This window comes from Macaca mulatta, chromosome 17 (genome assembly GCF_049350105.2).
Source record: "Macaca mulatta isolate MMU2019108-1 chromosome 17, T2T-MMU8v2.0, whole genome shotgun sequence".
In the NCBI taxonomy this organism is placed as follows: domain Eukaryota; kingdom Metazoa; phylum Chordata; class Mammalia; order Primates; family Cercopithecidae; genus Macaca; species Macaca mulatta.
Genome location: NC_133422.1, coordinates 8,786,014 through 8,808,696, shown reverse-complemented (window position 1 = coordinate 8,808,696; position 22,683 = coordinate 8,786,014). Strand labels below are relative to the sequence as shown.

At 40.3% G+C, this 22,683-nt stretch overlaps 1 protein-coding gene across 6 annotated transcripts in view; it reads right to left on the bottom strand.

The window, feature by feature from the left end:
* The window catches only part of LOC114673596 (uncharacterized), a 202,785-nt gene that overhangs the window by 166,482 nt on the left and 13,620 nt on the right, over window positions 1–22,683 (bottom strand). For 5 of the 6 annotated variants that reach the window (XR_013407828.1, XR_013407827.1, XR_013407826.1 and 2 more), the window contains exon 2: window positions 16,990–17,062. Coding sequence is in view for 1 of the 6 variants with exons in the window: in XM_077974144.1 (XP_077830270.1) it covers window positions 17,037–17,062 (26 nt within the window). In the remaining 5 variants the exon portion in view is untranslated. Of the gene's footprint in view, window positions 1–16,896; window positions 17,063–22,683 lie in introns of all 6 variants that reach the window. The other variant, XR_013407830.1, reaches the window with a different exon arrangement.

The window sequence follows — 22,683 nt, the reverse complement described above, 5'->3', positions numbered from 1 at the left end:
GCAAAGACATGGAATCAACCCAAATGCCCACCAATGATAGACTGGATAAAGAAAATGTGGTACATATACACCATGGAATACTATGCAGCCATAAAAAGGAATGAGATCATGTCCTTTGCAGGGACATGGGTGCAGCTGGAAGCCGTTATCCTCAGAAAACTAACACAGGAACAGAAAACCAAACACCACATGTTCTCACTTATAAGTGGGAGCTGAACAATGAGAACACATGGACACAGGGAGGGGAATGACACACACTGGGGCCTGTCGGTAGTGGGGCAGTCTAGGGGGAGGGAGAGTGTCAGGATAAATAGCTAATGCATGCTGGGGTTAATACCCAGGTGATGGGTTGACAGGTGCAGCAAGCCACCATGGCACACGTTTACTTAGGTAACAAACCTGTACATCCTGCACATGTATCCTGGAACTTTAAATTTAATTTTAAAAAATGACTAGCGCCTGTGGGATGATAGAATTCTGCTACTAAAGAATAATCCATTAAAATAAAATAATAAAATAAAATTCCAGGGACAAAACCACAATTCCTACTGGCATATCAATCAAGATTGGTATATTTATCTGTTGGGATCTAACCAAAAAAGAAAGAATCTACTTTATTTGGCATAGAGGGAATTACTGCAAGGCACTGATTAAACCAATGAAGGAAGAGTTGGTAAACCAGCTGGGAACCTCAGAGAAACCCCAAGATGAGTAAGGGATGGAAGCTAGCACCACTCCCGAGCTAAAGGGACAAAAGGAGGAGATGTGTCACCAGAGCATCCCCAGGAGGGAGGTGGAACCACCATGAGCCCATCCAGTGGGAGCTAGAACTGCCAGGAGACTAAGCTGCTACTGGACGCCTCACAGAAGTCAGGGAGAGGCAGGGAAGACAATCTCTGGGTCCTCCCACTGAGAGTCTCTCAAATTACCCGGGGATCAGATTCTACTGGCTAGACTGAAAAGAGGGATGTAGTTGGTTTTATTTCTTAAATGTCAATGTTTACAATAACCTAGGCATTACTTCGCAACTTTTAAAATTTATGAGGAACCAATGGAACTTTTAAAAATGGGCAGGTATATATGATTTTTCAAGGCTTTTTAGGAGGTACATGAGCAAAAGTTTAAAGATCTCTGTGCTGGGAAATAGAAAGATAGAGAAGAGCTATCCCTCCCTAAATGTGTTCATGGACTAACAAGGCAGAGGGGAAAAGGCAAGACTGAGCTGTGGCTCCTGAGAGGGCTTCACACTCAGACAACTCTTACAAACCTTCTGGGAGGCAAGGATTGTTGTCTCTGTTTTACAGATGTGGGAACAGAATCTCAGCAGGTCATTAAGCTGCCAAAGGCCAAGGTTGCCAGCGACATAACTAGAAGTAAAAATCAGACATCTTTAGTTCCACGATTTCTTGTGGAGAGAAATGACTCCCTGGTTTCAGATGCACAGAAGCAGCATGTTATAAAATACTCCACAGGAGTGTCTCCCTGACTGTAATGTGCATACAAATGACCTGGGATTCTTGTTCAGATGCAGATTATGATTCCAGAGGTCTCGGGTGAGTCTTGAGATTCTGCATCTCCGAAAGCTTCCCAGTTGATGCCTCATTTCAGACCACGCTTTGAAGAGCAAGTCCCTCAAGCAGTGGACACTAAGCTTTCTCGAGTGGACAGCCCTAATTGTAAGAAGCTTTGAGCACACATCCCCCAATACAAGTATACTTGCTTATTCATGCATTGTAGATTACATGTATTCTGACCAGTAACTACTGCAACAAGCCATCCTATACAGATAGCACAAAATACACTGTTAAAATAATAGCTATGAATCCATATTTCAAATAATCTTCTTTATGATCTTGAATTCTTTGGCCAACTTCTTATCCAGTAGGATTAGGTTATCATTTGTTTTTATTTGGCTAAGGCAATTCTCACACAAACAGTAGTAGAAGGAATATAAATTCTGCCATCTCTTTGATGCTCATTTGCACTTTTACTTTCTAACATGATGGTCAATCTCTGGTTTTTAAGCCACTTCTCTATTTCGTGAAGGTCAATTTGGTTATAAAAAGATAACGTATGCCGGGCACGGTGGCTCACGCCTGTAATCCCAGCACTTTGGGAGGCCGAGGCGAGCAGAACATGAGGTCAGGAGATCGAGACCACCCTGTCTAACACAGTGAAACTCCATCTCTACTAAAAATACAAAAAACAGTAGCCGGGCTTGGTGGTGGGCGTCTGTAGTCTCAGCTACTCCGGAGGCTGAGGCAGGAGAAGGGTGTGAACTCGGGAGGCGGAGCTTCCAGTGAGCCAAGATTGCACCACTGCACTCCAGCCTGGGAGACAGAGAGATTCCATCTCAAAGAAAAAAGATAATGTAATTTGTAAATCTACTCAATCCCGTACACATACGCGACAAAAAGGACAAGGGTATGAAGGTGTCACTGTTTCCCCTCCACGCAATGGACCTTCCACCAGCTGCCTCAAGACACCTCGGTTCAGAGACTTACAGGTTGCCCAAGTGAGGCCAACTGTGTTGGTCCTTATAGCAAAATATAATAAAAGCTTAGTTTCTGTCTCATCGGCCACCCCCAGCAGAATTTTAGGAGCCTCCAAGGCATCTACTCCAGCCACTGCCATTCTAGAGAAGAAGAATATGTAACCAGCAGGAACATGGAGAACAAGAGATCATTTTCACAATGCAACATGCTGCTGCTTTCAGGATCAAATACATTTTCAGAAAGTTAACAAAAGCATAATCAGTGGAGAAAACATTTCAGATAGGACTTTTTACCTCTTGAAAATTAAACTCCTCTCCTACCACACACTCATACACTGAACTGTCCCCTCCTTTTCCCACTTTTCAAGATTTAAATCTCTTCCAACCAGATCCAACACGAAGGCATCTGAGACAACAGAACATTCAAGTAACTGTTAATTAGAATACAATCTCAGACCTTTTTCAGATCATCAGATGCCATCCATCCACAGGAATCCGGCACGGAAGTTTTTCCCAAGGAATGTATGTATGTATGTATGTATGTATGTATGTATGTATGTATGTATTTAAGACAAAGTCTCGCTCTGTCACCCAGGATGGAGTGCAGTGGCGTGATTCGCCTCCCAGGTTCAAGCAATTCTCTCTCCTCGGCCTCCAGAGTAGCTGGAACTACAGAGGTGTGTAGCACATCTGGCTAATTTTTGTATATTTAGTGAAAATGGGGTTTCACTATGTTGCCCAGGCTAGTCTCAAACTCCTGACTTTGGGTGATCCACCTACCTTGGCCTCCCAAAGTGCTGGGATTACAGGCATGAGCCATTGCATCCAGTCTTTTTCCGAGGAATTTAAAAATTCCGTAAATTAGTGTTGCTCAGAAATAAATACATTTTTAGCCTCTCAAAATAGAGACCTGGAAGACCATTAGCCTCCCTTTTCACAAACTGTTGCAGACAGACCTCCCAGCTACTGTGCCCACACCATGTCTGTATTACTTTCACTCACTTTTTCTTCTAACAGATATTTAATGAGTGCCTCCTGTGTACCAGACCCCACCCAAGGTGTGGGGAAACAGCAGAGTAAGAGCCATACTGTCATCCTCCCAGAGCTTCCATTCCAACTGGAAAGAGAGATGAACAAAGGAGTATGTGATGTAGGGAGAATGCTCTGAAGAAAATAAGTCAGAATAAAGAGGGCAGGGAAGGCAGAGGAGCACCTGATAGTGTGATTAGGTGAGGCCCCTCTGAGGACAGATATTTGAGCAGGCGGAGAGGAGCCAGCCCTGTGCTAAATAGGAGGGAGGAATCCTGCAAGCAGAGGGCACAGCAAGTGCAACCCCTGAGACAGGAAGATGACTGAAGGCTCTAAGAACAGCAAGGAGGCATCAGGAGCGAGGGGGAGTGGGAGAGATGTGGGGTTCAAGTCCCGGTGTGATGGAAAGCAAATATGAACAGGAGAGTGCTATCATCTCACTTAGGTTTTAAAGACTCATGCTGGCTCCTGTGTGGAGAGTTGACTTCAGGAGGGAAGAGTGGAAACAGCACACCCCTACGGTGCCACCTCCTCCAGGAAGCAGTGCTGGGCGCTAAGTCCTGCTCAAGTGCTCCTACCACTCAGACACATCCCACAGGGCCAGGGGTGGAAAGTGACACTTTGGGGGTCCTCACCTGCACAAGCCCCTTCAACATACACATTCATCTCTCTACCTCCTTTAGTAATTTTGCATATTTTTTAAGGAGGGCCTCTGGAACTGTGCGTGCTTCAGCACCCTGGTCAGAGTCCTTTTCAGCAGGTACCAGAAGTACCGGATCTATACTCATCTATATTTCCTCTTAGACTCTGAGTGCCTGGAGGGCAAGCATCATATCACATATACTTTCATATCTCTGACACCTGCATAGTGCCCAATTCGTTGTAGTCACTCAGTACATATTTTCTTAATTATTTGCATGTGATGATTTGTTTTTGAAACAGGTTCTCTGATTCCTTTTCTTTGTGGATCAGCAATACCATGGCTTTGGGAACCACTGGTCACTTACAATGAATTCCATCAAGGTCAATGGACAGATGTATGTGCTTATATAATGGCGTTTAAAAACACAATTCTGAATGTTTCAGAATCCCCAGGCCTGCATTTGAATTATGCAAATGTTACAGATTTCTTATTCCTCTTAGGTTCACTCCAGACATTTTTATCACTTTTCTCTACTTCCTATACCAACATAAGTAAAGGCCTTACTGCTAAGAAACAAGACAAAATAGAGTATAAAAACAGCCCTCAGAGACACCTCAAAGCCTTACAGAACAAACAAGCTTCAGGCAAGAACAAGCTTCCATCCTTTTCAGAATATGTTTTAACTTGCAAATAAATGATCATCCTCATTTAACAGGGATATTCCCCTCCTTTCTGGCAACCGAGAGATACATTCAGCTGCACACAAAAAGGGGAAATTTTCATCTAAAAATAAATGAAACCATGGTAAACAGGCAACTGAATTCTGAATGCAAAAATCAAGGTAAATTTTCTCTACCCAACGATCTCATATGAATAGAAAACAAGTGATTGTAATAAGAACAGGTATAATAATGAAATTTTATACCCAGCATGAGATTTTAATTTTAATATATCTGTCTGAGTTTTGCCATCAAATGAATCAACTGCCTAAAGACCAGTCTCCAGGATGGTTTCGAGACATCCTTAAGACATCCTGCACAAAGAATGAAAGTTCTCTGTAACAAAATTAAACTTCACTTTCACAAGTCCCTTCTCCCTCTACTGTTTAACACTTCAGTGTTAAGCATACCCTCTGGGCAATTTATGTTTTTAATATTGCTCTTGTAAACAGTGTTGATCAGAACCCGCTGCTGCTGGGAATTCTACACAATATTGCAAAGTTCTGAGTTGCATCTAGAGAGAAGGTGCCTGGTGAGACTGACAGAATGCTTCGCCCAGCAGGGTTGTTGCTGGCCAATTAGCCAAGCTTGGCCCTTCTCCTTGAATTTGCCACGAGCCAAGATCAGAGCATAAGAAGAGACACACACACACCTTCCAGGTTGTACCTGAGCCCTGAGAAAACAGGGCTGGCTTTACTCCACCTGTGTCCAAAAACTGGGATGGGGCCCTATACACAGGAGAATGTATCTCTGTCGAATGTCAGGATGGCATTGACATTTTTGTCTATTTCTAGAGCTTGCGGACGATATAAAAGTACTCCTTCAGGTCCCTTTCTTTGTCCAGGTAAGTACTATCAGAACATTCAAAGGCACCTTACACCAATGAGCAGACTGCTGCGTACAGTCTCTGGCAGGCGTCCATCCAATGGGCCCTGATGAACCAAAGGGAGATGCTCTCCTATCCTTATGGCCTGTTCCAACAACCGCGAAAAGATGAATTTGTCCCATTCACTGTTTTGAAGCACCTGAGGTTTCTATAGAATGGAATCTGATAAACCATGACAGTACCTTGTTTCCTGGATTTGGAGGGGGTGAGAGAGGGGGAAATCAGGTTGTTAAAGACTTTTCATGCAGGAAAAACGGGAAGGGCTTCATACAGGCTGCTGAACTTGAGTTGAGTCTTGGAAAACTCAGAGGTAGAGAGGAGCGGGAAAACAGCATTCGAGACAGAAGAATGTCATGGTCAATGAGAGACAGGCAGCACAAGGCATGTTTAGAGGAGAAGAAGGAAAGTCTGGCTGGGGCAAAGGGTTCAAGCAGGAAAACGGTGAGAGAGAAATTGGGAAGTCAAGCACTTGGCTTTCTCAGCAGAGCCAGCACAGATGGCGTCCACAGGGCAGTGCAAGGTAATTTCTGAGCTGGCTGTAGTTATATCTGTCTGTGCCCCTAGCCGCACGTAGTGCTGCTGTGAAGCTCAGTTTCTAGTTCTCTAAGGACTCTGTATGATGCCCACTTATTTTCCTATTACAGGTTTGTGTTGAGTTTGCTTTTTGGTGCAGCTGTTTGCTTAGAGCATATTCCTCTGTGGCTCCAGACCAACTGGGCTTTCATGAACTTCTGCCATGTTTTTGCCTGTTCAGCTTTGCAAACAAGCTGATATTAGAGTTGATGACTTTCTATCTTCTCCCTCTTAGAGATCCAGGTGTCTTATTTTTACTGACCTAAAACCTGCTTTGAATCTTTGAAATGACTCTCATAACCTCCGGCACATATTTTCCAATTATCTAACTCTGAAAGTACAAAAGGAGTGTTTGGAAAACAAATAAAACGCTATTATCTCCAGGAATATATGCATTTAATCATTCAACCAACAAATACATACGAATTGTGGACTAGGTTACAGGGTCTGTACTAGACACTGGGGATACATTATTAGTAAAGTTCTCCAAAACATGCTGAGCGATCATCAAAACTATTCACCTGATGGATTAAATCATAACAAGGCTGTTATAAGAAGACCATGCAGCAATATGGACTATTCATCCAGACTAGGGTTTCTCAACTCCAGCACTACTGGCATTTGGGGTCGTAAGATCCTTTATGAGGAGCTATCCTATGCATTACAGGATGACGAGCAGCATCCTTGGCCTTTTCCAGTTAGACGCTAGTTGCACAGCCAAAAATGTCTCCAGACACTGTCAAATGTCCACTGGGAGAGTGGGCAAATCCTTGTAGGCTGACATCTAGACCATTCGGGCCAAAAATATCTCTTCGTCAACAGCAGAGGGGTTGGCAGGGAATAGGGTGGGGTTAGAAATACCAATTATTATTATAAAGTGATAACAGGAATGTTTACTGAAAGACTCTTCTAAGTTAATTTTCTTTGAAACTCAATAATCACACCCCTTGTTAGTGAAAATACTTCTGATTTATATTCATCTCTTTTCCTAACACATTAGATACCACTCACACACCAGGTACCACTAACATTACAACAAGCTTGTTTTTATTATTTAATCCATAAGCTAAGTAGTATAATTTAATCCTTTTGACTATTATCGTTCTTACGGTATCTAATACTAATTTTCAGAAGAGCAATTACTGTCATACAATATTACGGATATAAAACATCACAATCAAACCAATATTGGCTGACCTCCATACATACGAACGATGAGTGGCTTAGGAAGGATGGAGAAAAGGGGCTTGTGAGTCCCACCTCTGTGTTTCCCCATTAACATTCCTTTAAACTATTTTTTTGAAGCTGTTTGTATATTGGGCTATCCCAATAGATAGTAAATTCTTGGAAAGCCAAAACCAAAGTTCAATCCTTTTGACGTTCTCAGCATCTGGCTCAGTGACTATCACAAAGCAGGCATTCTATATATATATAATATATAATGTATATACAATGTGTAACGTATATAATGTATATATATTATATATAATGTATATATAACATATATATATCCCTGAACTAGAAAAGGAGTGTGTGACAGGAAATGTGGATAAAACATGTAGTGTGGGAAGGGTCTTATATTCCTGCTAAGAAATCGGGGCATCATCCTGCAGATAAATGTATGCGGAGGTCAGATGACAGGAGGGCTGAGCCTGGCCAAGGCAGAAAGCCCTGGTGAAAGCCCACCTTTGACAGTATACAGGCCTAGCTACTCGCCTCCTTCCCGCTCTCCTCCCAAGCCTGAGCTTTGCGTAAGATGGGCGCCCAGAGGCTGCATCTATGGGAGGTCCATCCAGCATCAGAAAGCATAACTCTGAGACAGCATCAGTCTTCAGGGCTGCTGCATGGTTTCCTTGGACAGTGCCCTAGCAGGACTTGAGACCAGCCAGGAGATGGGCCTGGGAGGTATTGAAAAAGCCAAGAATGAAACGAAGTCTGGGAAGATGCAATCAAGAGAGACACAGATGGAAGAACTAGGTCACACAGGAAAGGAAATGAGGCCTTCCCTGCAAAACCACCCTGCCGACTCCTCATCAATTTGCCAGAGCCACAACAAGACACAGGACGCAGTGGAAATTGACAGGCACGGGGGAGAGGTACAAAATCACAGTAAGTCTCGAAAGTCTCAAAAGTTATCCTTGGTGTCCTCTAGAGGAATCCAGGCCTGACACTCCACTGAGCCCCATTTCTAGAGATCCTCTTACCCTTTCCTTTGGACCACTCGCCTCCCTCTTCCTTCACACTGAGGAACCCAAAATCAGAGCTCCTATGCCCTGTGTCCCTCTATCTGGGAGGCAAAAACTTAAGACTCCACACTCATCCCCACCTTCTCATTTGCACTAGAGCCAACCAGAAGAATCAAAGGGGCCAAAAAAAAACCTCAAGTGATATTGACTTTATTGTCAGAAACTCTATATTGTTCATGCCTATTTGAATATCTTCCCACTTTGTCAAAAAAAAAAATTACCTTAGATGATTTTCTGGCAGGCTTCTCTTACCATCCTAAACACAGTACAACACACTGGCTCAGCCAGAACCTAACGAGGAAATGAACTCTTCCACTTCACCCCCAATTAAAACTACGAGAACCACAATGAATCTGGCCCTCCGCACTTTGCTCAGAAAATCCTCATTGATTCACCAAATGTTTATGGATCCCCATTATGTGTAAGACACTTTGCCAAATAACATTGGGAACGAATAAGACATGGATACACCACTGAGGAAGCACAGGGCCCAGTAAGGAAATAATGTCTGTTCACAAATAACAAGGTGCAAGGTACAGGGATGCATGAGGTATGAAAAATCGCCATGGAGCTAGGAGACACTAGGGAGTTTCATAGACTATCAATTTTGTTATGTTTGCCTTTGAGAGGGAAGATGAGTCCTGATACCCTCTTCCTATTAAGATTCATTGTTTTGTTAAGAGTGCATTTCCTTACTAAATGAAAGACTACTTTATTTTCTGAATGCATATACAAGAACTGCTTCTACATGAAGCGGAAGAAAACATGAGTTCTTCTGACAAGCAGTCTATTAAAAATGCACTGTAAGTGGCATATTATTTGCACATCTATAATCGTCTGTGGAGATTAACCTGCCCTGATAATTTAATTTCTCCTCAAGAGGAAAGAAGAAAACTACAACTAAAACATTTAAAAGCCACACACAGCTTTTGACTTGATGGACCGAGAAGTATATCTGTATGTCCTGGTGGATGTTAAAATGCTGGAGTGAACTGAAATGCCTTTTAGAATTTATAATTAGCCAAATGTTTTCAATATAATTCTTTCATGTTCTTCAGTTATTACAGAGACCTGACGACTCCTTTAAACTCCAAAGAGAGAGCTGCCCTGGATTGGGAGACCTCAAAAACTTAGTTTAGATTTCCCCTGTGGCCTCTCACGTGGGTTCCATATTTAAGAAGTGTCCGTTCATTAACAAACTAGTTCAGATTAGTGCAGTTATGTAAATGCCTAAACATGATAAACAGTGCCAGGCTGTAACTCGAGCAGCTCTACTTCCTTACAGGACTCTGTTTAATATGCCCCATTCTGAAGGAGGAATAAATATTTTTTAAGAAAAAAAACTGCATATATGTTTTTAAGCAAAGCAGTTAAATTAGCAAGTCTAGTAATGTCAGGTTCTTAAAGGAGACTTAAATGAGGCTTCATTTGGAAGTGAGAAGCAACATTCACTCTGTAGCAGGCACTGTTATATTACTGAGTGCTCTCCCTTCTCATTTCATGTAATCCTTACAGAGCTGCAAGCCAGGTACCATCCCCTTTTAAGGTAAGGAAACTGGAACATAAGCAAAGTCACACACTAAAAAATGCCAGAGCTGAGATATGACCCAGAGTGTCATCAAAGTCTACATCGTCCTTCTTTGTGGCTATCTGATGACTTATGTACCCTCTTATTCTGAGCAACATGTATAGCAAGTTGTCTAGGTTAAAAAACAAAACAAAACAGAGAGGGAACACAACAGGGACCTCTATCACAAAGCTGGTCCTTCCATTAGTTTTTTGACCATAAAGGATTTTTTTCCTTCCAATTTCTTTTTTTTTTTTAGTAATTAAATATATTTTATTTCTAAAATAGTATGCATACATAAAATAGAATTAAAAAGTTAAAGAGATAGTAATATAGTGAAGTAATCTTAAAATACCTAAACATAGGTAAGCAGTTTGGAATGTAAATAACTTAAAGTATTGGCTTTCATGGGTATATAGGGCATGTTATTTTAATCCTATGAGAAAAACATCCTATTTGCTTTCGTTTTAATGCCCTCTTACGGACTTCTAATTCTATTTATCCTGATTCAGGCCTATATAGTTCTTTATATTTCAAAGCGATTTGAAATAGTAAACATTTCTCAAATGTCAAAGATAGAACATATTTTTATACTTCAATACTCATACCTAGCTTTATGTGTTATAATGGTTGACTAATTTGGATTTTTTTCAAGTACTGTGAAATTACCTATTGTATTATAACTTAGAAATAAGTCAATTTAAGATTTATTATATAAACTAAATTATAGCAAATGTAAGTTACAATACCAATATAATGATAATGCAATATAACATCATTTCCAGCATATTTTTTAAGGAATGTGGAATTCCTCACATAATGTCATGGTTGATGGCTGTCTAAAGAATATGAAGCTCTCTGTGGTACTGAAATATTCCATTTTCTTTCAGGCATTGGTGTAAATGTGCATGATAACTGCTTCCAGGCAGGTGAACGATAGAATAACATTTTAATCCTCACTCTAAAAGAAGGATTGGTCACAGAGAAAAGTGACTTCAATTATTTTCTAAAAAATTAAAGGTGAAGGAAATTGTACTACTTATAAAGTGGTCATTGCTTACATAGTGACATTTCATTCAACATACATCATTCTAAAAACATAAAATAATTGACCGTCACCCTGATCTCTCGATATGACTCTGTGTTGCTGAAAGAATAAGCAAAAGACTAAGTAAATCTTGTTTTCCTTCGAGATGAAAAAAAAAAAGAATTCTACTTCCCAGAGATACAAGATTCAAAGCTGCTTCATTCATTCTAGAAACATTTCCTGAGTGCTCAATGCACGTTAGGCGTTTATTCGTCAAAGTGTCAGGAAAATGGTAGTGAATAAACAGACAAAAATCCCTACCCTTGCGAAGTTTACATTCTAGTGACAAGTGGAATCTACGGCAGAAAGATGAGAAAATGTTGCTGGCCAGGAGCGGTGGCTCACGCCTGTTACCCCAGTGCTTGGGGAGGTGGAGGCAGAAGGATGGTTGTTTGAGATCAGCTTGAGCAACACAGCGAGACCCCATCTCTACAAAAATTTAATTTAAAAAAAAAAAAAAAATTGGCCAGGCCTGGCGACCCTTGCCTACAGTCTTAGTTTCAAAAGCCTGAGATGGGAGGATTGCTTGAGCTCAGGAATTCAAGATTACAGTAAGCTATGATCACACCATCATACTCCAGCCTGGGTGATAAGGTGAAATCCTGTCTCTAAAAAATAAATTAATAACTAAATTAAACTAAAATTTTAAAAAAGAAAATGCTGGCCAGGCACAGTGGCTCATGCCTGTAATCCTAACACTTTGGAAAGCCAAGGTGGGTGGATCTCCTGAGCTCAGGAGTTCGAGACCACCCTGGGCAACATGGGTGAAACCCTGTCTCTACTAAAATACAAAAAAAATTAGCTGGGTGTGGTGGCGTGCGCCTGTAGTCCCTGCTCCTCAGGAGGCTGAGGCATGAGAATTGCTTGAGTCCAGGGGGTGGAGGTTGCAGTAAGCCTAGATTGTGCCACTGCACTCCAGCTTGGGCTACAGAGTGAGACTCCAACTCTCTCTCTCTCTGTCTCTCTTTCTCTCTCTCTCTCTCTCACACACACACACACACACACACACACACACACACACACACGCACACAAATGCTGCAGACCCCTTCCTCCCTCGCCATGTGCCAAAGCTGCTTCCCAAGCCATGTGGGGTGGACAAGGACTTCTGAAAAGGCCTTTCTCCTATCCTGGCATCTCAGAGAAATATCCCCATATTAGCAACTGAACATTAAATACACACACACACACACACACACACACACACACACAAGCAGCATTTTAAAAATCAGGACGCTAAGTACAATGAGTAACAACTACATAAATATGACAGATAATTAAATACAAAATCCCTTTCAGGCAAAAGCAGATGTTAAAAAGCCATTTTTTAAATGTCATTTAATTCATTCTCCTATCTCCTAGACAGAACCAAACTCAACCTTCAAAAGAAGAACATAAATGATCTCCCTATGCAAACTCCCCAGCTTCTGCCCCAGGAAATCGCGACCAAATGGCTGATGTCAGCTCAGGTTCTCAGTGCTTCTACAAGGAGAGGGAAGAAATCACTGTATTAAGAATGTGCAAGCTGAAGCAATAACTCACATAACACTTGAATAATTACCCATTCATTTTGAATTATTCTGTAATTCCTGTGATAATTTCAAATATGATGAACTCCTTTGACATAATATGAGTATTGCAGGAAGTTTTCCAGGATTCCCATTGTAATTCATCACTAACTGGATGCATGTTCAAATATTACACAGCTCCCTGCTATCTGCTTCTAATAGCAGGAGCAAAGCCACTTCGTTTGCCTACTGGCATGCTTACCCAGTTAATTTCCAAAGATGACACAGTGCCAGCATGACCCAGCCCCCTGTGTGTGCCCTGATGACCTAGTTTAATAAAATCTGGCCTCATATCAAACAGATCACAGGTTTAATTCCTGGCTACAGCAGCTACGTAACAGTACATACAAGAGAGTGGTTCAGAGAAAATTGCACAGTCTTATGCACCATTTAAAAATGGACAACAAAGAAGCTTATATGGTTCTATCATCTTAAGAGAACTGCTCATGTGACATTTACTGAATCCACCACTCCTTTTATCCCAATAACCAACATACTAAAATTCTGGGCTCTGGATCTATGAATTTAAATATTAAACTGTGTTTGGTCTTTTTTTTTTCCTCCTGTGTTTTCTGCCTAATGAAAAAGATGAATTAGGAAAAGGATTAACCTTACCCTGCCTCAAAAAACAGACTCTGTGACCCCGGTGCTTCTAATCTATTCTTGAGGATAATTTTAAAGCAGAAAATAAGATGCACACACTGCTGGGTTTCTTCACATTCTCCAAATCTGAGGTATTTCAATGATTTAGATACTTCTGAATCACAGGACCTTCTTTGACAGAAAAATAAATTAAAAAAAAAAATAACCTTCAGAAATCTCTAAGGTCTCTAGGAAACCAACTGCAACCAACGATCACCTCACATCTCATTATGTGGCACAAATTTAGTTCTAGGATTCCCCTGGCCTTGTTCAGCTGGTGTCCTCTAATGATAGAATTATCTGCTCAATTTTAAAGCAGCTCTGGGGGATGAGATGGGCTGGTCTGAAATGCATAATATTTGAGAAATGAGAAAGACATTAAAAAGTGGAGCCAGTCAGGTTCCAAGGAGGCCAGAAAGCCTAGTGGCAACGGGCATGGCTGGCTACAACAGTAGCTCCACGCTTCACCTCTCAGAGCTGTAAAACGAGAGCCATGGCAGCACCTCCCCAGATGGGGTTCCGGGCTCAGCACAGTACTGAACTAGGAGCACCCACTGTACGTGGCTGTTACTAGCACCTGCACAGGGTAAAGTCATTCTGTCCCATTAAGCACGCATCAAGCACGTGGTGCTCTATACCTAATCTAACATCCACTGCAGGATAACCCACTAACTCCCCTCTTTCAAAAGCTGTGCTACCCTAAATCTCTCTTGCTGCAGAGTATATACATCTTTACAGAATCACCATAAACGATCTCCTCTTTAAAAGAATGAGGACAACTATTTGGACCATGCAATCACAAATTATTTCAATCCAAAAATCATGACGATTCAGGACAGTGAGAATACCAGATCATCATCAAACCTATCATTCTGTTTCATTTTAATATTCATTAAGCCAGTGTTTTCACAAATATTCCCTCTGTGTTTTCTAATAAGGAATATCATTCTCTCTACTGAAAGATAAGGAAACATGAAACACAAAATTATTAGCTCAGTATCACAGGTGCCAAACATCAGATCCAAAGTGCCTTCATATTCTCACTCCCCTTGGTGTTCCACAGGCAAGGATAATATCCACAAAGTAGAACAGACAGCTAAACAACTGCAGGGGTGGGAGGAATTAATTGATCTAAGCCTTCTTTATCTAGTTTCCCTTTTTCCTTCTGCCTCCTCCACTCATTAAAAAAAAAAAATCTACATTTCTTTCTTCAAAACATAGATCATTTGTGTGTTGAGGGAGCAGAGGGGAGGTCGTTTTAGATGTAAATAACACCGGGGCAAAAATGGTTTTTGAATGAATGGTTTTTGTAATCGATCATGTTTCTGTGCTTCTGTATTCAGAGTATCAAATCCTCCACTATATACATAGAGGGGAATGGGGGAGAAGGGGATAAATGATACAATAAGAAAACAAACTTTGGCGGGGCACGGTGGCTCACGCCTGTAATCCCAGCAGTTTGGGAGGCTGAGGCAGGCAGATCATGAGGTCAGGGATCAAGGCCATCCTGGCCAACCTAGTGAAACCTCATCTCTACTAAAAATACAAAAATTAGCTGGGCGTGGTGGCACGCATCTGTAATCCCAGCTATTCGGGAGGCTAAGGCAGGAGAATCACTTGAACCTGGGAGGTGGAGGTTGCAGTGAGCCGAGATTGTGCCACTGCACTCCAACCTGGGTGACAGAGTGAGATTCCACATCAAAAAAAGAAAAAAAAAAAAAAAGAACGAACTTTTCATCCCACAAAGAGAGGGCCCCTTGAATATCCCTCTGGTCAATTTGTCTCCAGCACCCAAGAAACCAAAAGCTATTACTTAGGCCACATAATTTGTGTCCACAGCCTGGCATCTTTTCCATCTGTCATCTCTTCCTTCTTAGGTGTCTTCAGCGCCACAGGGGCAGCTGCCAGCCCTCCACTACCAACCATCCAGCCACTCCAGCAGCCACCACCATCCTCACCACCCCACAACCTCCACCACTTTCACCATGACTCCAACTACCATGACTGCCACATCCACCTACCTGCACTGCATATGACTTTTCCCCATATCTGTTCCAATTTCCTCATTAACTTTTCAATCACCAGTCACATACTCCACCTGCAGCCCCTAAATCTGGCCCCAAAGTATTGCCACATCCTACTTAGCCTGTATTTGTCAACCAACATCTATCAAATACACCTAATAGCAACATCATAGCTTTTTGTTTCATCAGAAGATTATTTACAAAAATTTGTAAGTAATGAAGAACCATCCATTATGAATGTACTCAACATTCTGAAAGCAAATCTCTTTTACGGAGAAAAACAGTCCAAGTTTAAATCATCTTTGAGAACAAGGACACCACACAGGTGGTGATCTATAGAATGAAGCTTTCATGATTAAAGTAGGGCGAATCCGAAAGCACATACTATAAATCACCACATGGTAGCAACTCAGTCATAAATTTAGTTTAAAGCACAGTTTAGGTGTTTCTTTCCTAGTTTTAGCCCTAGAAAGTTCAGGCTAACCCTTTGGGACCCCAAACCTATAGCTACTGTGCTTCCGATAAGTTTCTTTCAAGCCACCCAAGTTTCTAGTCAAAGCCAAACCTCAAACTCTTGTTTCTATCCTCTGTCCCCTATGACTAGACCTTAATAAAAAGTGTTCCTTCCTTAGAGTCTATCATGAGTTGAATCCCAACAAGGCAGAGCCAACCTGCCAGTTGCTCAGGTTGCGCACTGTGGAAGAGCACCATGTTTAAGGAGGCATCAGTCTCATCGCAAGCATCTCTCTACTCGTTTAAAAGCTGTTCGTATTTTTATTAACACTTTGATGATTTAAAGATGGGTAATTTGATTATTTATATTACAATTTTCTAGCACATGGCAATAAAATGTCTTGTACTAAAAATCAGTATAGCTGAATAATTTCCCATCAGATGGAAGTGAAATGTCTTACAGAGGGGTGCTTTGGTCTAATTTGCACAAAGCACCATATGGGCTAGCAGCAGCCTTCAGAAAAGCTTTCCTCAAACGTTTTAAGCTTTCTGTGGTCTCGGCTGTTCACTAAAGCTTCTGCTCTTAGTTTAATGGACTGTTTGCACTGCATTCACTTTTTTCCTCCCAATCTGGTCTTCTTCCCTCAGTAACTTCAGTTATCAAGCACATCCCCTACTTAAAGCTCATGTCCTATGTCTGTCCATTAATATTACTAAACACATGCTAACATGACCCTTTGTTACAGAAGATCAATTGCTATTAAGAGGTGTCAACTCTAAACACACCCTACAAATTTAAAATCACTAACACGTTACTTGAACTCAGTCAATATGTAACTAGATTCCTCACAGCTTTAAAAAAAAAAAATTAAGCTTTCATATAATTTATTTTCATTGACTTGTTTCATTAATAATGTCACTTATTTAAAAAAAAAAAAAAAAAAAAAAACTACCACCAGCTATTTACCTTGAGTATCAGGAAGTAAACAATATTTGAGAGACAATCACAGGCCCAAATCGAATGGAATAATAAATCAGGTAGAAATCCACATGAACTCACCCTGCTCGCCAGAAAATGAGTTTTACTGCCATTGGTGACAATGGGCCCTAGTAAACAATCCAGCTGTGGAAACCTTAAAAAGAAAAAGATATAGGAAAATTTAGAAGGAGAAAGATTCAGGAAGGCATAAACAGTAATTTCATTATAATAGGTCTTCTCACCAAAACATAAACTTAGTTCAGAAGTCCCTGAATCTATGCAATAATTATACCACAGACTCTTCATAATTGGAGTTGCTTCATCAACTCACCATTTTTTCCATTAGCTGAGTGTAGGATTTTAGAGATACTTAATCTTATTTTCAGATTAATCCTCAGTGGATTACATGACTTCAATTTTCTGTCTATATTAATCCCTCAAGTAGTTAATGATCTGCAAACTGATTCTTAAATACACCATATAAATGAAGTATCTTAAGGACTTAAGACAGAGCTTTTGTCAAGGGAAGAATACCTCTGATATATGAACAATCATGTCCATTTTATAGATCTTAATTTTCATATTATGCACCAAATTTATACTGTCATGCTTATTTTCTTCTAATTCAGAAGCAATAAAAAAACAGAGGAACTATGAATCCTACACACAATATTAACATTAATATTAATTAAATCGTTAAGAAAACTTTAATTCAAAAAATCAGCAAATAACTCTCTTCTCTAAATTGTCCAACAGGAAGACTAGTTACTAGTGGTAGAAAAGAGACAAATTTTCCTCCCAAATGTTACTGGCATATATACCACAGAATGGCTGCTATTAGTAGGTTGACTTATACAAAATTGCTGATTATTCAACCATTTTTTACCTATACACATGGCAATTTCATAATTTTACAAACAAAAAAAAATAAACAGGATTGAAAACCCCGGTGATTATGAAACAACTACATTTTCTAAACTACCTGTTGCTCAACATACATCATTTTTCTGAGTAACATCAATGGTCTGGGTATGAGTAACTGATTCCATTCTAATTTACCATCAATGGTATCTAAAACATAAGAAAGGAAAGGAATGACCTCCAGCATTTGGAAGGGCTTATGTGTATCTTTTCAATTATTTCTTCCCACCCAGTCCCCCGTTTACTTCCAACCCCCTCGACTTCCCCCTTGCAACATAAGACTCTTTTCCAAGAGCATAGATGTGACAGAAAGAAAAGCTGAGGGCTGGAAGACAAAAAGGTGAGACAGAGCATGCTGATCTCCAACAGGGGCAGGTGAAAGGGAAAGCAGGCAAGAGCAAGCGAGGGACAAGATGCAGGGGGCAGACGGATGCAGGAATAAGATGCAGAGGGAAGCGTGCAGAAGAGCTGCCCACTAGCTCAGGACAGGCGTGGCCAGGGAGCAGCACCCCACACAGGTCCAAGCCCAAGTCCATGGGGCAATGAAGTGAACATTTACTTCTGTCTTGTAATAAATGTAGTAACCCATCTATTTTAGGACCTACCCACAACTACCACCACCAGCACAACAGCATCACAACCACCCCACAATAACGTAAACTCAAAGCATGCACAACGCTAATGGGAGTAAAAACTAGTGCAATCAAGGCCATTTGGGTACCCCAGGTAGAAAATTCACAAGTTCCCAAAGGACGTTTTCTTCTAAGAAGGAATAGAAAAGGGTTTAAATAATTTTCCCTCCCACCAGGAGACCCATTAAACCAGCAGCCTACTATAAATTGTTTTGTTTTTGCATGAAAGAGCAGCCAGCTGCCAAATAAACTTTTTAATCTCTTTTTAGTACCACCCATTTCTCATTCCCTATTTTTCAGATTAATTATGTGAGGATAAAATGGAGGATTAAAATCAGCATTCTGTGACATGGTCACAGAACGGTGGTGACAAAGTCAAAGTTGATATGCTAGATGAAACCTGTCATTTTGTTCACGTCCAATCAGAATCTTAAAAACACGTAAGACCATGAAATTAAATGCAAGCAAAGTAAATATGACATTCAGAGGCACTCTGTGTTGTTCCAATAGCGACTTTCCCCTTTAAACAGAGAGATTTGGATCTACCGTGGATCACTACAGGGTTGAAGGTAAACGTATCAATGATGGCGGTGATAGTACTAATTGTAACAGAAAAAAAAAGAAAAGAAAATTGTCATTATTATTATTATAGGTACGGTCATAGATAAAGAGCTGCAAATAGAACAGCTCTGAATTAATAGACCAGTTGGAATTATACTTCAGGTTGTGGAATGGAGTTAGAAAGTGACTTTATGTTAACACGGAAATTAAATAAGAGTGTGAACAAAATTAAGGAGTACTGGCTAAGGTCTGTGAAGTAGATACATACATGTGTAGAAGATGTCAGGTACCATTTCAATGAGGCCAATCTATGAAGAGCAACCTAAGAACCAACTGGGCAACATGAAACAGAGTAGCCTGAGGCCACTGGTAATTACCACTGTGATCAGACTAGGGTCTACAAGACCATCGGCCAGGAAACAGTACATGGAAGCTGATGTAAGAGGCAGAAAGAGCTGATGTTACCGAATGGCCCAGAGTCCTAGACGAGAGTTGAGGACGTGAACTCTACACATTGGTATGCAAACCCAAAACAGGTGGCTGCATAATAACCACGGAGAGAATTTGTTAAACATAGATTTGTTAAACATAGATTCCTGGACACCACCCTGAGGCTGATTGTTGTGCTCCAACGATTTATATTCTTGAAAGCTTTCCCTGGGTACTGCTGCAGCACAACTACATTGAAGAACAGGAGCTAGGGCAACAGATGGACACTACCAGAGAAGCAGTCTCTCGATTCAGCAGGAGTCTGAGCTGGACCATCAGGTATGCTTCATATACTAGTTCACTTAATCTTCATAGCAACAGCCTGAGTAGATTTCAATAACCCAATGTTGCAGAACAGGAGACTAAGGGAGCAGATCTGAAAGCTCAATAACTTGCCCAAGGTAACAACGCAAGAAAGATCAAATCCCACCTCATCACTTACTTCTTGAAGCTCTTCTATAGGTGTTCACTGTCTAATATGAAATGCATTGTATATAAATTGACTGTATATGTATGGATCTAATTCCAGTTCATAGTCAATTCCATTAATCTATTTGTATAACTTAACAACTTAGCATAAATACCGCACTGTCCTGATTAATGTAGCTTGATAATAAATCTTGAACTCAGATTAAAAAAAAAAAGAAGAAAAAAGAAAAAAGGAATGCATTCTAAAGCCTCTTGCAGGTGCCCTGGAATAACATGGCCCTCAACTCCAGCTCAGCCACACCACCCTTTCAAACAAGCATTCCTGCTCCATGTGAACCAAGCTATAAGCAATCGCCTGGGCAGTGCTGTTGCAAGCCTCCTCACTGCCCTTGCTCCTGCCTCCTCCTAGAACGCCTCTGCTCTCATCTACCTCCTCTTCCAAGATGGAGCTCAGACCTCTCCTCTTTGCAAAGCCCTTCCTGAACACCATCAACTCTTTCCTAGCTAGAAATGACCACTGCCTTCCTTGGGTCTTGCAATAATTAGCACAATAAAAGATGATACTTCTCTCCAGTATTCATATGCCTGACCCTATGTAGAAATAGACTATGATTTTTGAGAACAGATGTCAGTAAATATTTTAAGAATAAATAAATGCAGCACTAGAGCCAAAGCCAGAATCTGAATCTGGATCCAACTCAAAACCAGTATACCATGCTGCGTCTCTGAAAGCTCTGCCATCTACTTTCATGAAAATCACTCTTAACATTGTCAAGACAGTAGCCACTCAGCAAGGGGTGGCCAATGAACACTTGAAATGTGGCTAGCCTAAACTGAGATGTGCTCTAAGTATGAAATACATTATTTTGAGGATTCAACATGAAAAAATGTAAAATATTTCCACATGAAAAATGATATTTTAAATATTTCAGGTTAGATAAGACATATTAAAATTAATTCCACGTTTCTTTTTGATTTTTAAATGCAGGTACTAAAAAACAGAAAATTACATATACAGCTCACGTTATATTTCTATTGAACAGAAATATACCCTATAAAGTATGCCTTAACTCTTCCTTATTAATAAATCCATTAACATGATGCTCAGCATAATTTAACCTTTCTGAATGACATAGAGCCAGAGCATCAAAGACTGTATTGCAGTGCTGAACAACATGGCCCTGCTAAGCACACAGAGTTTGTCCCGACACCTAAAGCTCAGAGAATATTGCTTTCAGAGTTCCACTGAGCCACTAAGCTTCTACTCTACTATAGCTGCTGGCACTTCACATGTAACTCCTCAGGTTTCTTATCTTCCAATCTAGATATTTTACTGAAATCTGAGCAGGACCAGGACAAGGCAGAGCACCTGCCTTGGGGAGAACTAAAACTCTCAGAAATGAAGATAAACAATTTATTAAATAACGGCTTTACTGATAATGTAGCCCAGATACCATAAAATTCATCATCTTAAAAGGTGCAATTCAATGGTTTTTATCATATTCACAAGGTCATGCAAGCATCGCCACTATCAAATTCCAGAACATTTTCATCACCCCCCAAAGAAACTCATACCATTATCAGATACTCCACAGCCCTCCTTAGCCCAGCCCCTGACAACCAATAATCTATTCTGTCACTTGAATTTGCCTATTCTGAACACTTCACATAAACAGAATCATATAACATGTGGTATTCTGTGTCTGGCTTCTTTCAATTAATAAAATGCTTTCAAAGTTCGGCCATATTGTACCAGAAATCGGTACTTCATTGCTTTTTATGGCTGAATAATATTCTATTGTATGAATACACCACATCTTATTTATCTATTAATCAGTTAATGGACATTTGGATTGCTTCCAGTTTAAGGCTACTATGTACACATTCATGTGCCAGTTTTTATATGGATGTAAGTTTTCAATTCTCTTGAGTATACACTTAGGAATAGAGTTTCTGGGTCATGTTACTCTATGCCTATAATCTGAGTAACTATCAACTGTTTCCCAAAACGGCTGTACCATTTCACAATCCCACCAGCAGGTATCAGGGCTCCAACATTTCCACATCTTCACCAACACTTAATTTTGTCTTTTTAATTTTAGCCATCTTAGTAGATGTGTAGTGATATATTATCGTGGTTTTAATTTGCATTTCCCTAATGACTAATGTGGACTGCCTTTCCATATGCTTATTGGCCACCTGTGTATCTTCTTTGGAGAAATGTCAATTCAAATCCTTTGTTGAATTTTTAATTGGGTTATTTGTCTTTATCATCCCCCAAAAGTTATACTGTTGAGTGAAATCATTTGTATATATTCTGGATAGAAGATCCTTATTAGATGTGTAATTTGCAAAAATTTAATCTCATTCTTTGGGTTGTCTTTTTCTTGATGATATCCTCTGAAGGAAACAATTTTATAATTTTCATGAAGACTAACCTATATATTCATCACTCCTGCTTTTGGTGTTACATATAAGAAAATATTGCCTAATCCAAGATCATGAAGGTTCACTCTTACTTTTATTCCTGAGACTTACTGTTTTATATTTTACATTTAAGTCAATAATCCATTTTGAGTTAATTTTGTATATGGTATGAAGCAGGATCCAACTTCATTCTTTTACACATAGGCAACTAGTTATTCCAGCACTATTTATTAAAAAGATCATCCTTTCTTGAATTGAATTATCTTGTCACCTTTTTGAAAACCAATTCATAAAAAATGCAAGGGTTTGCTTCTCG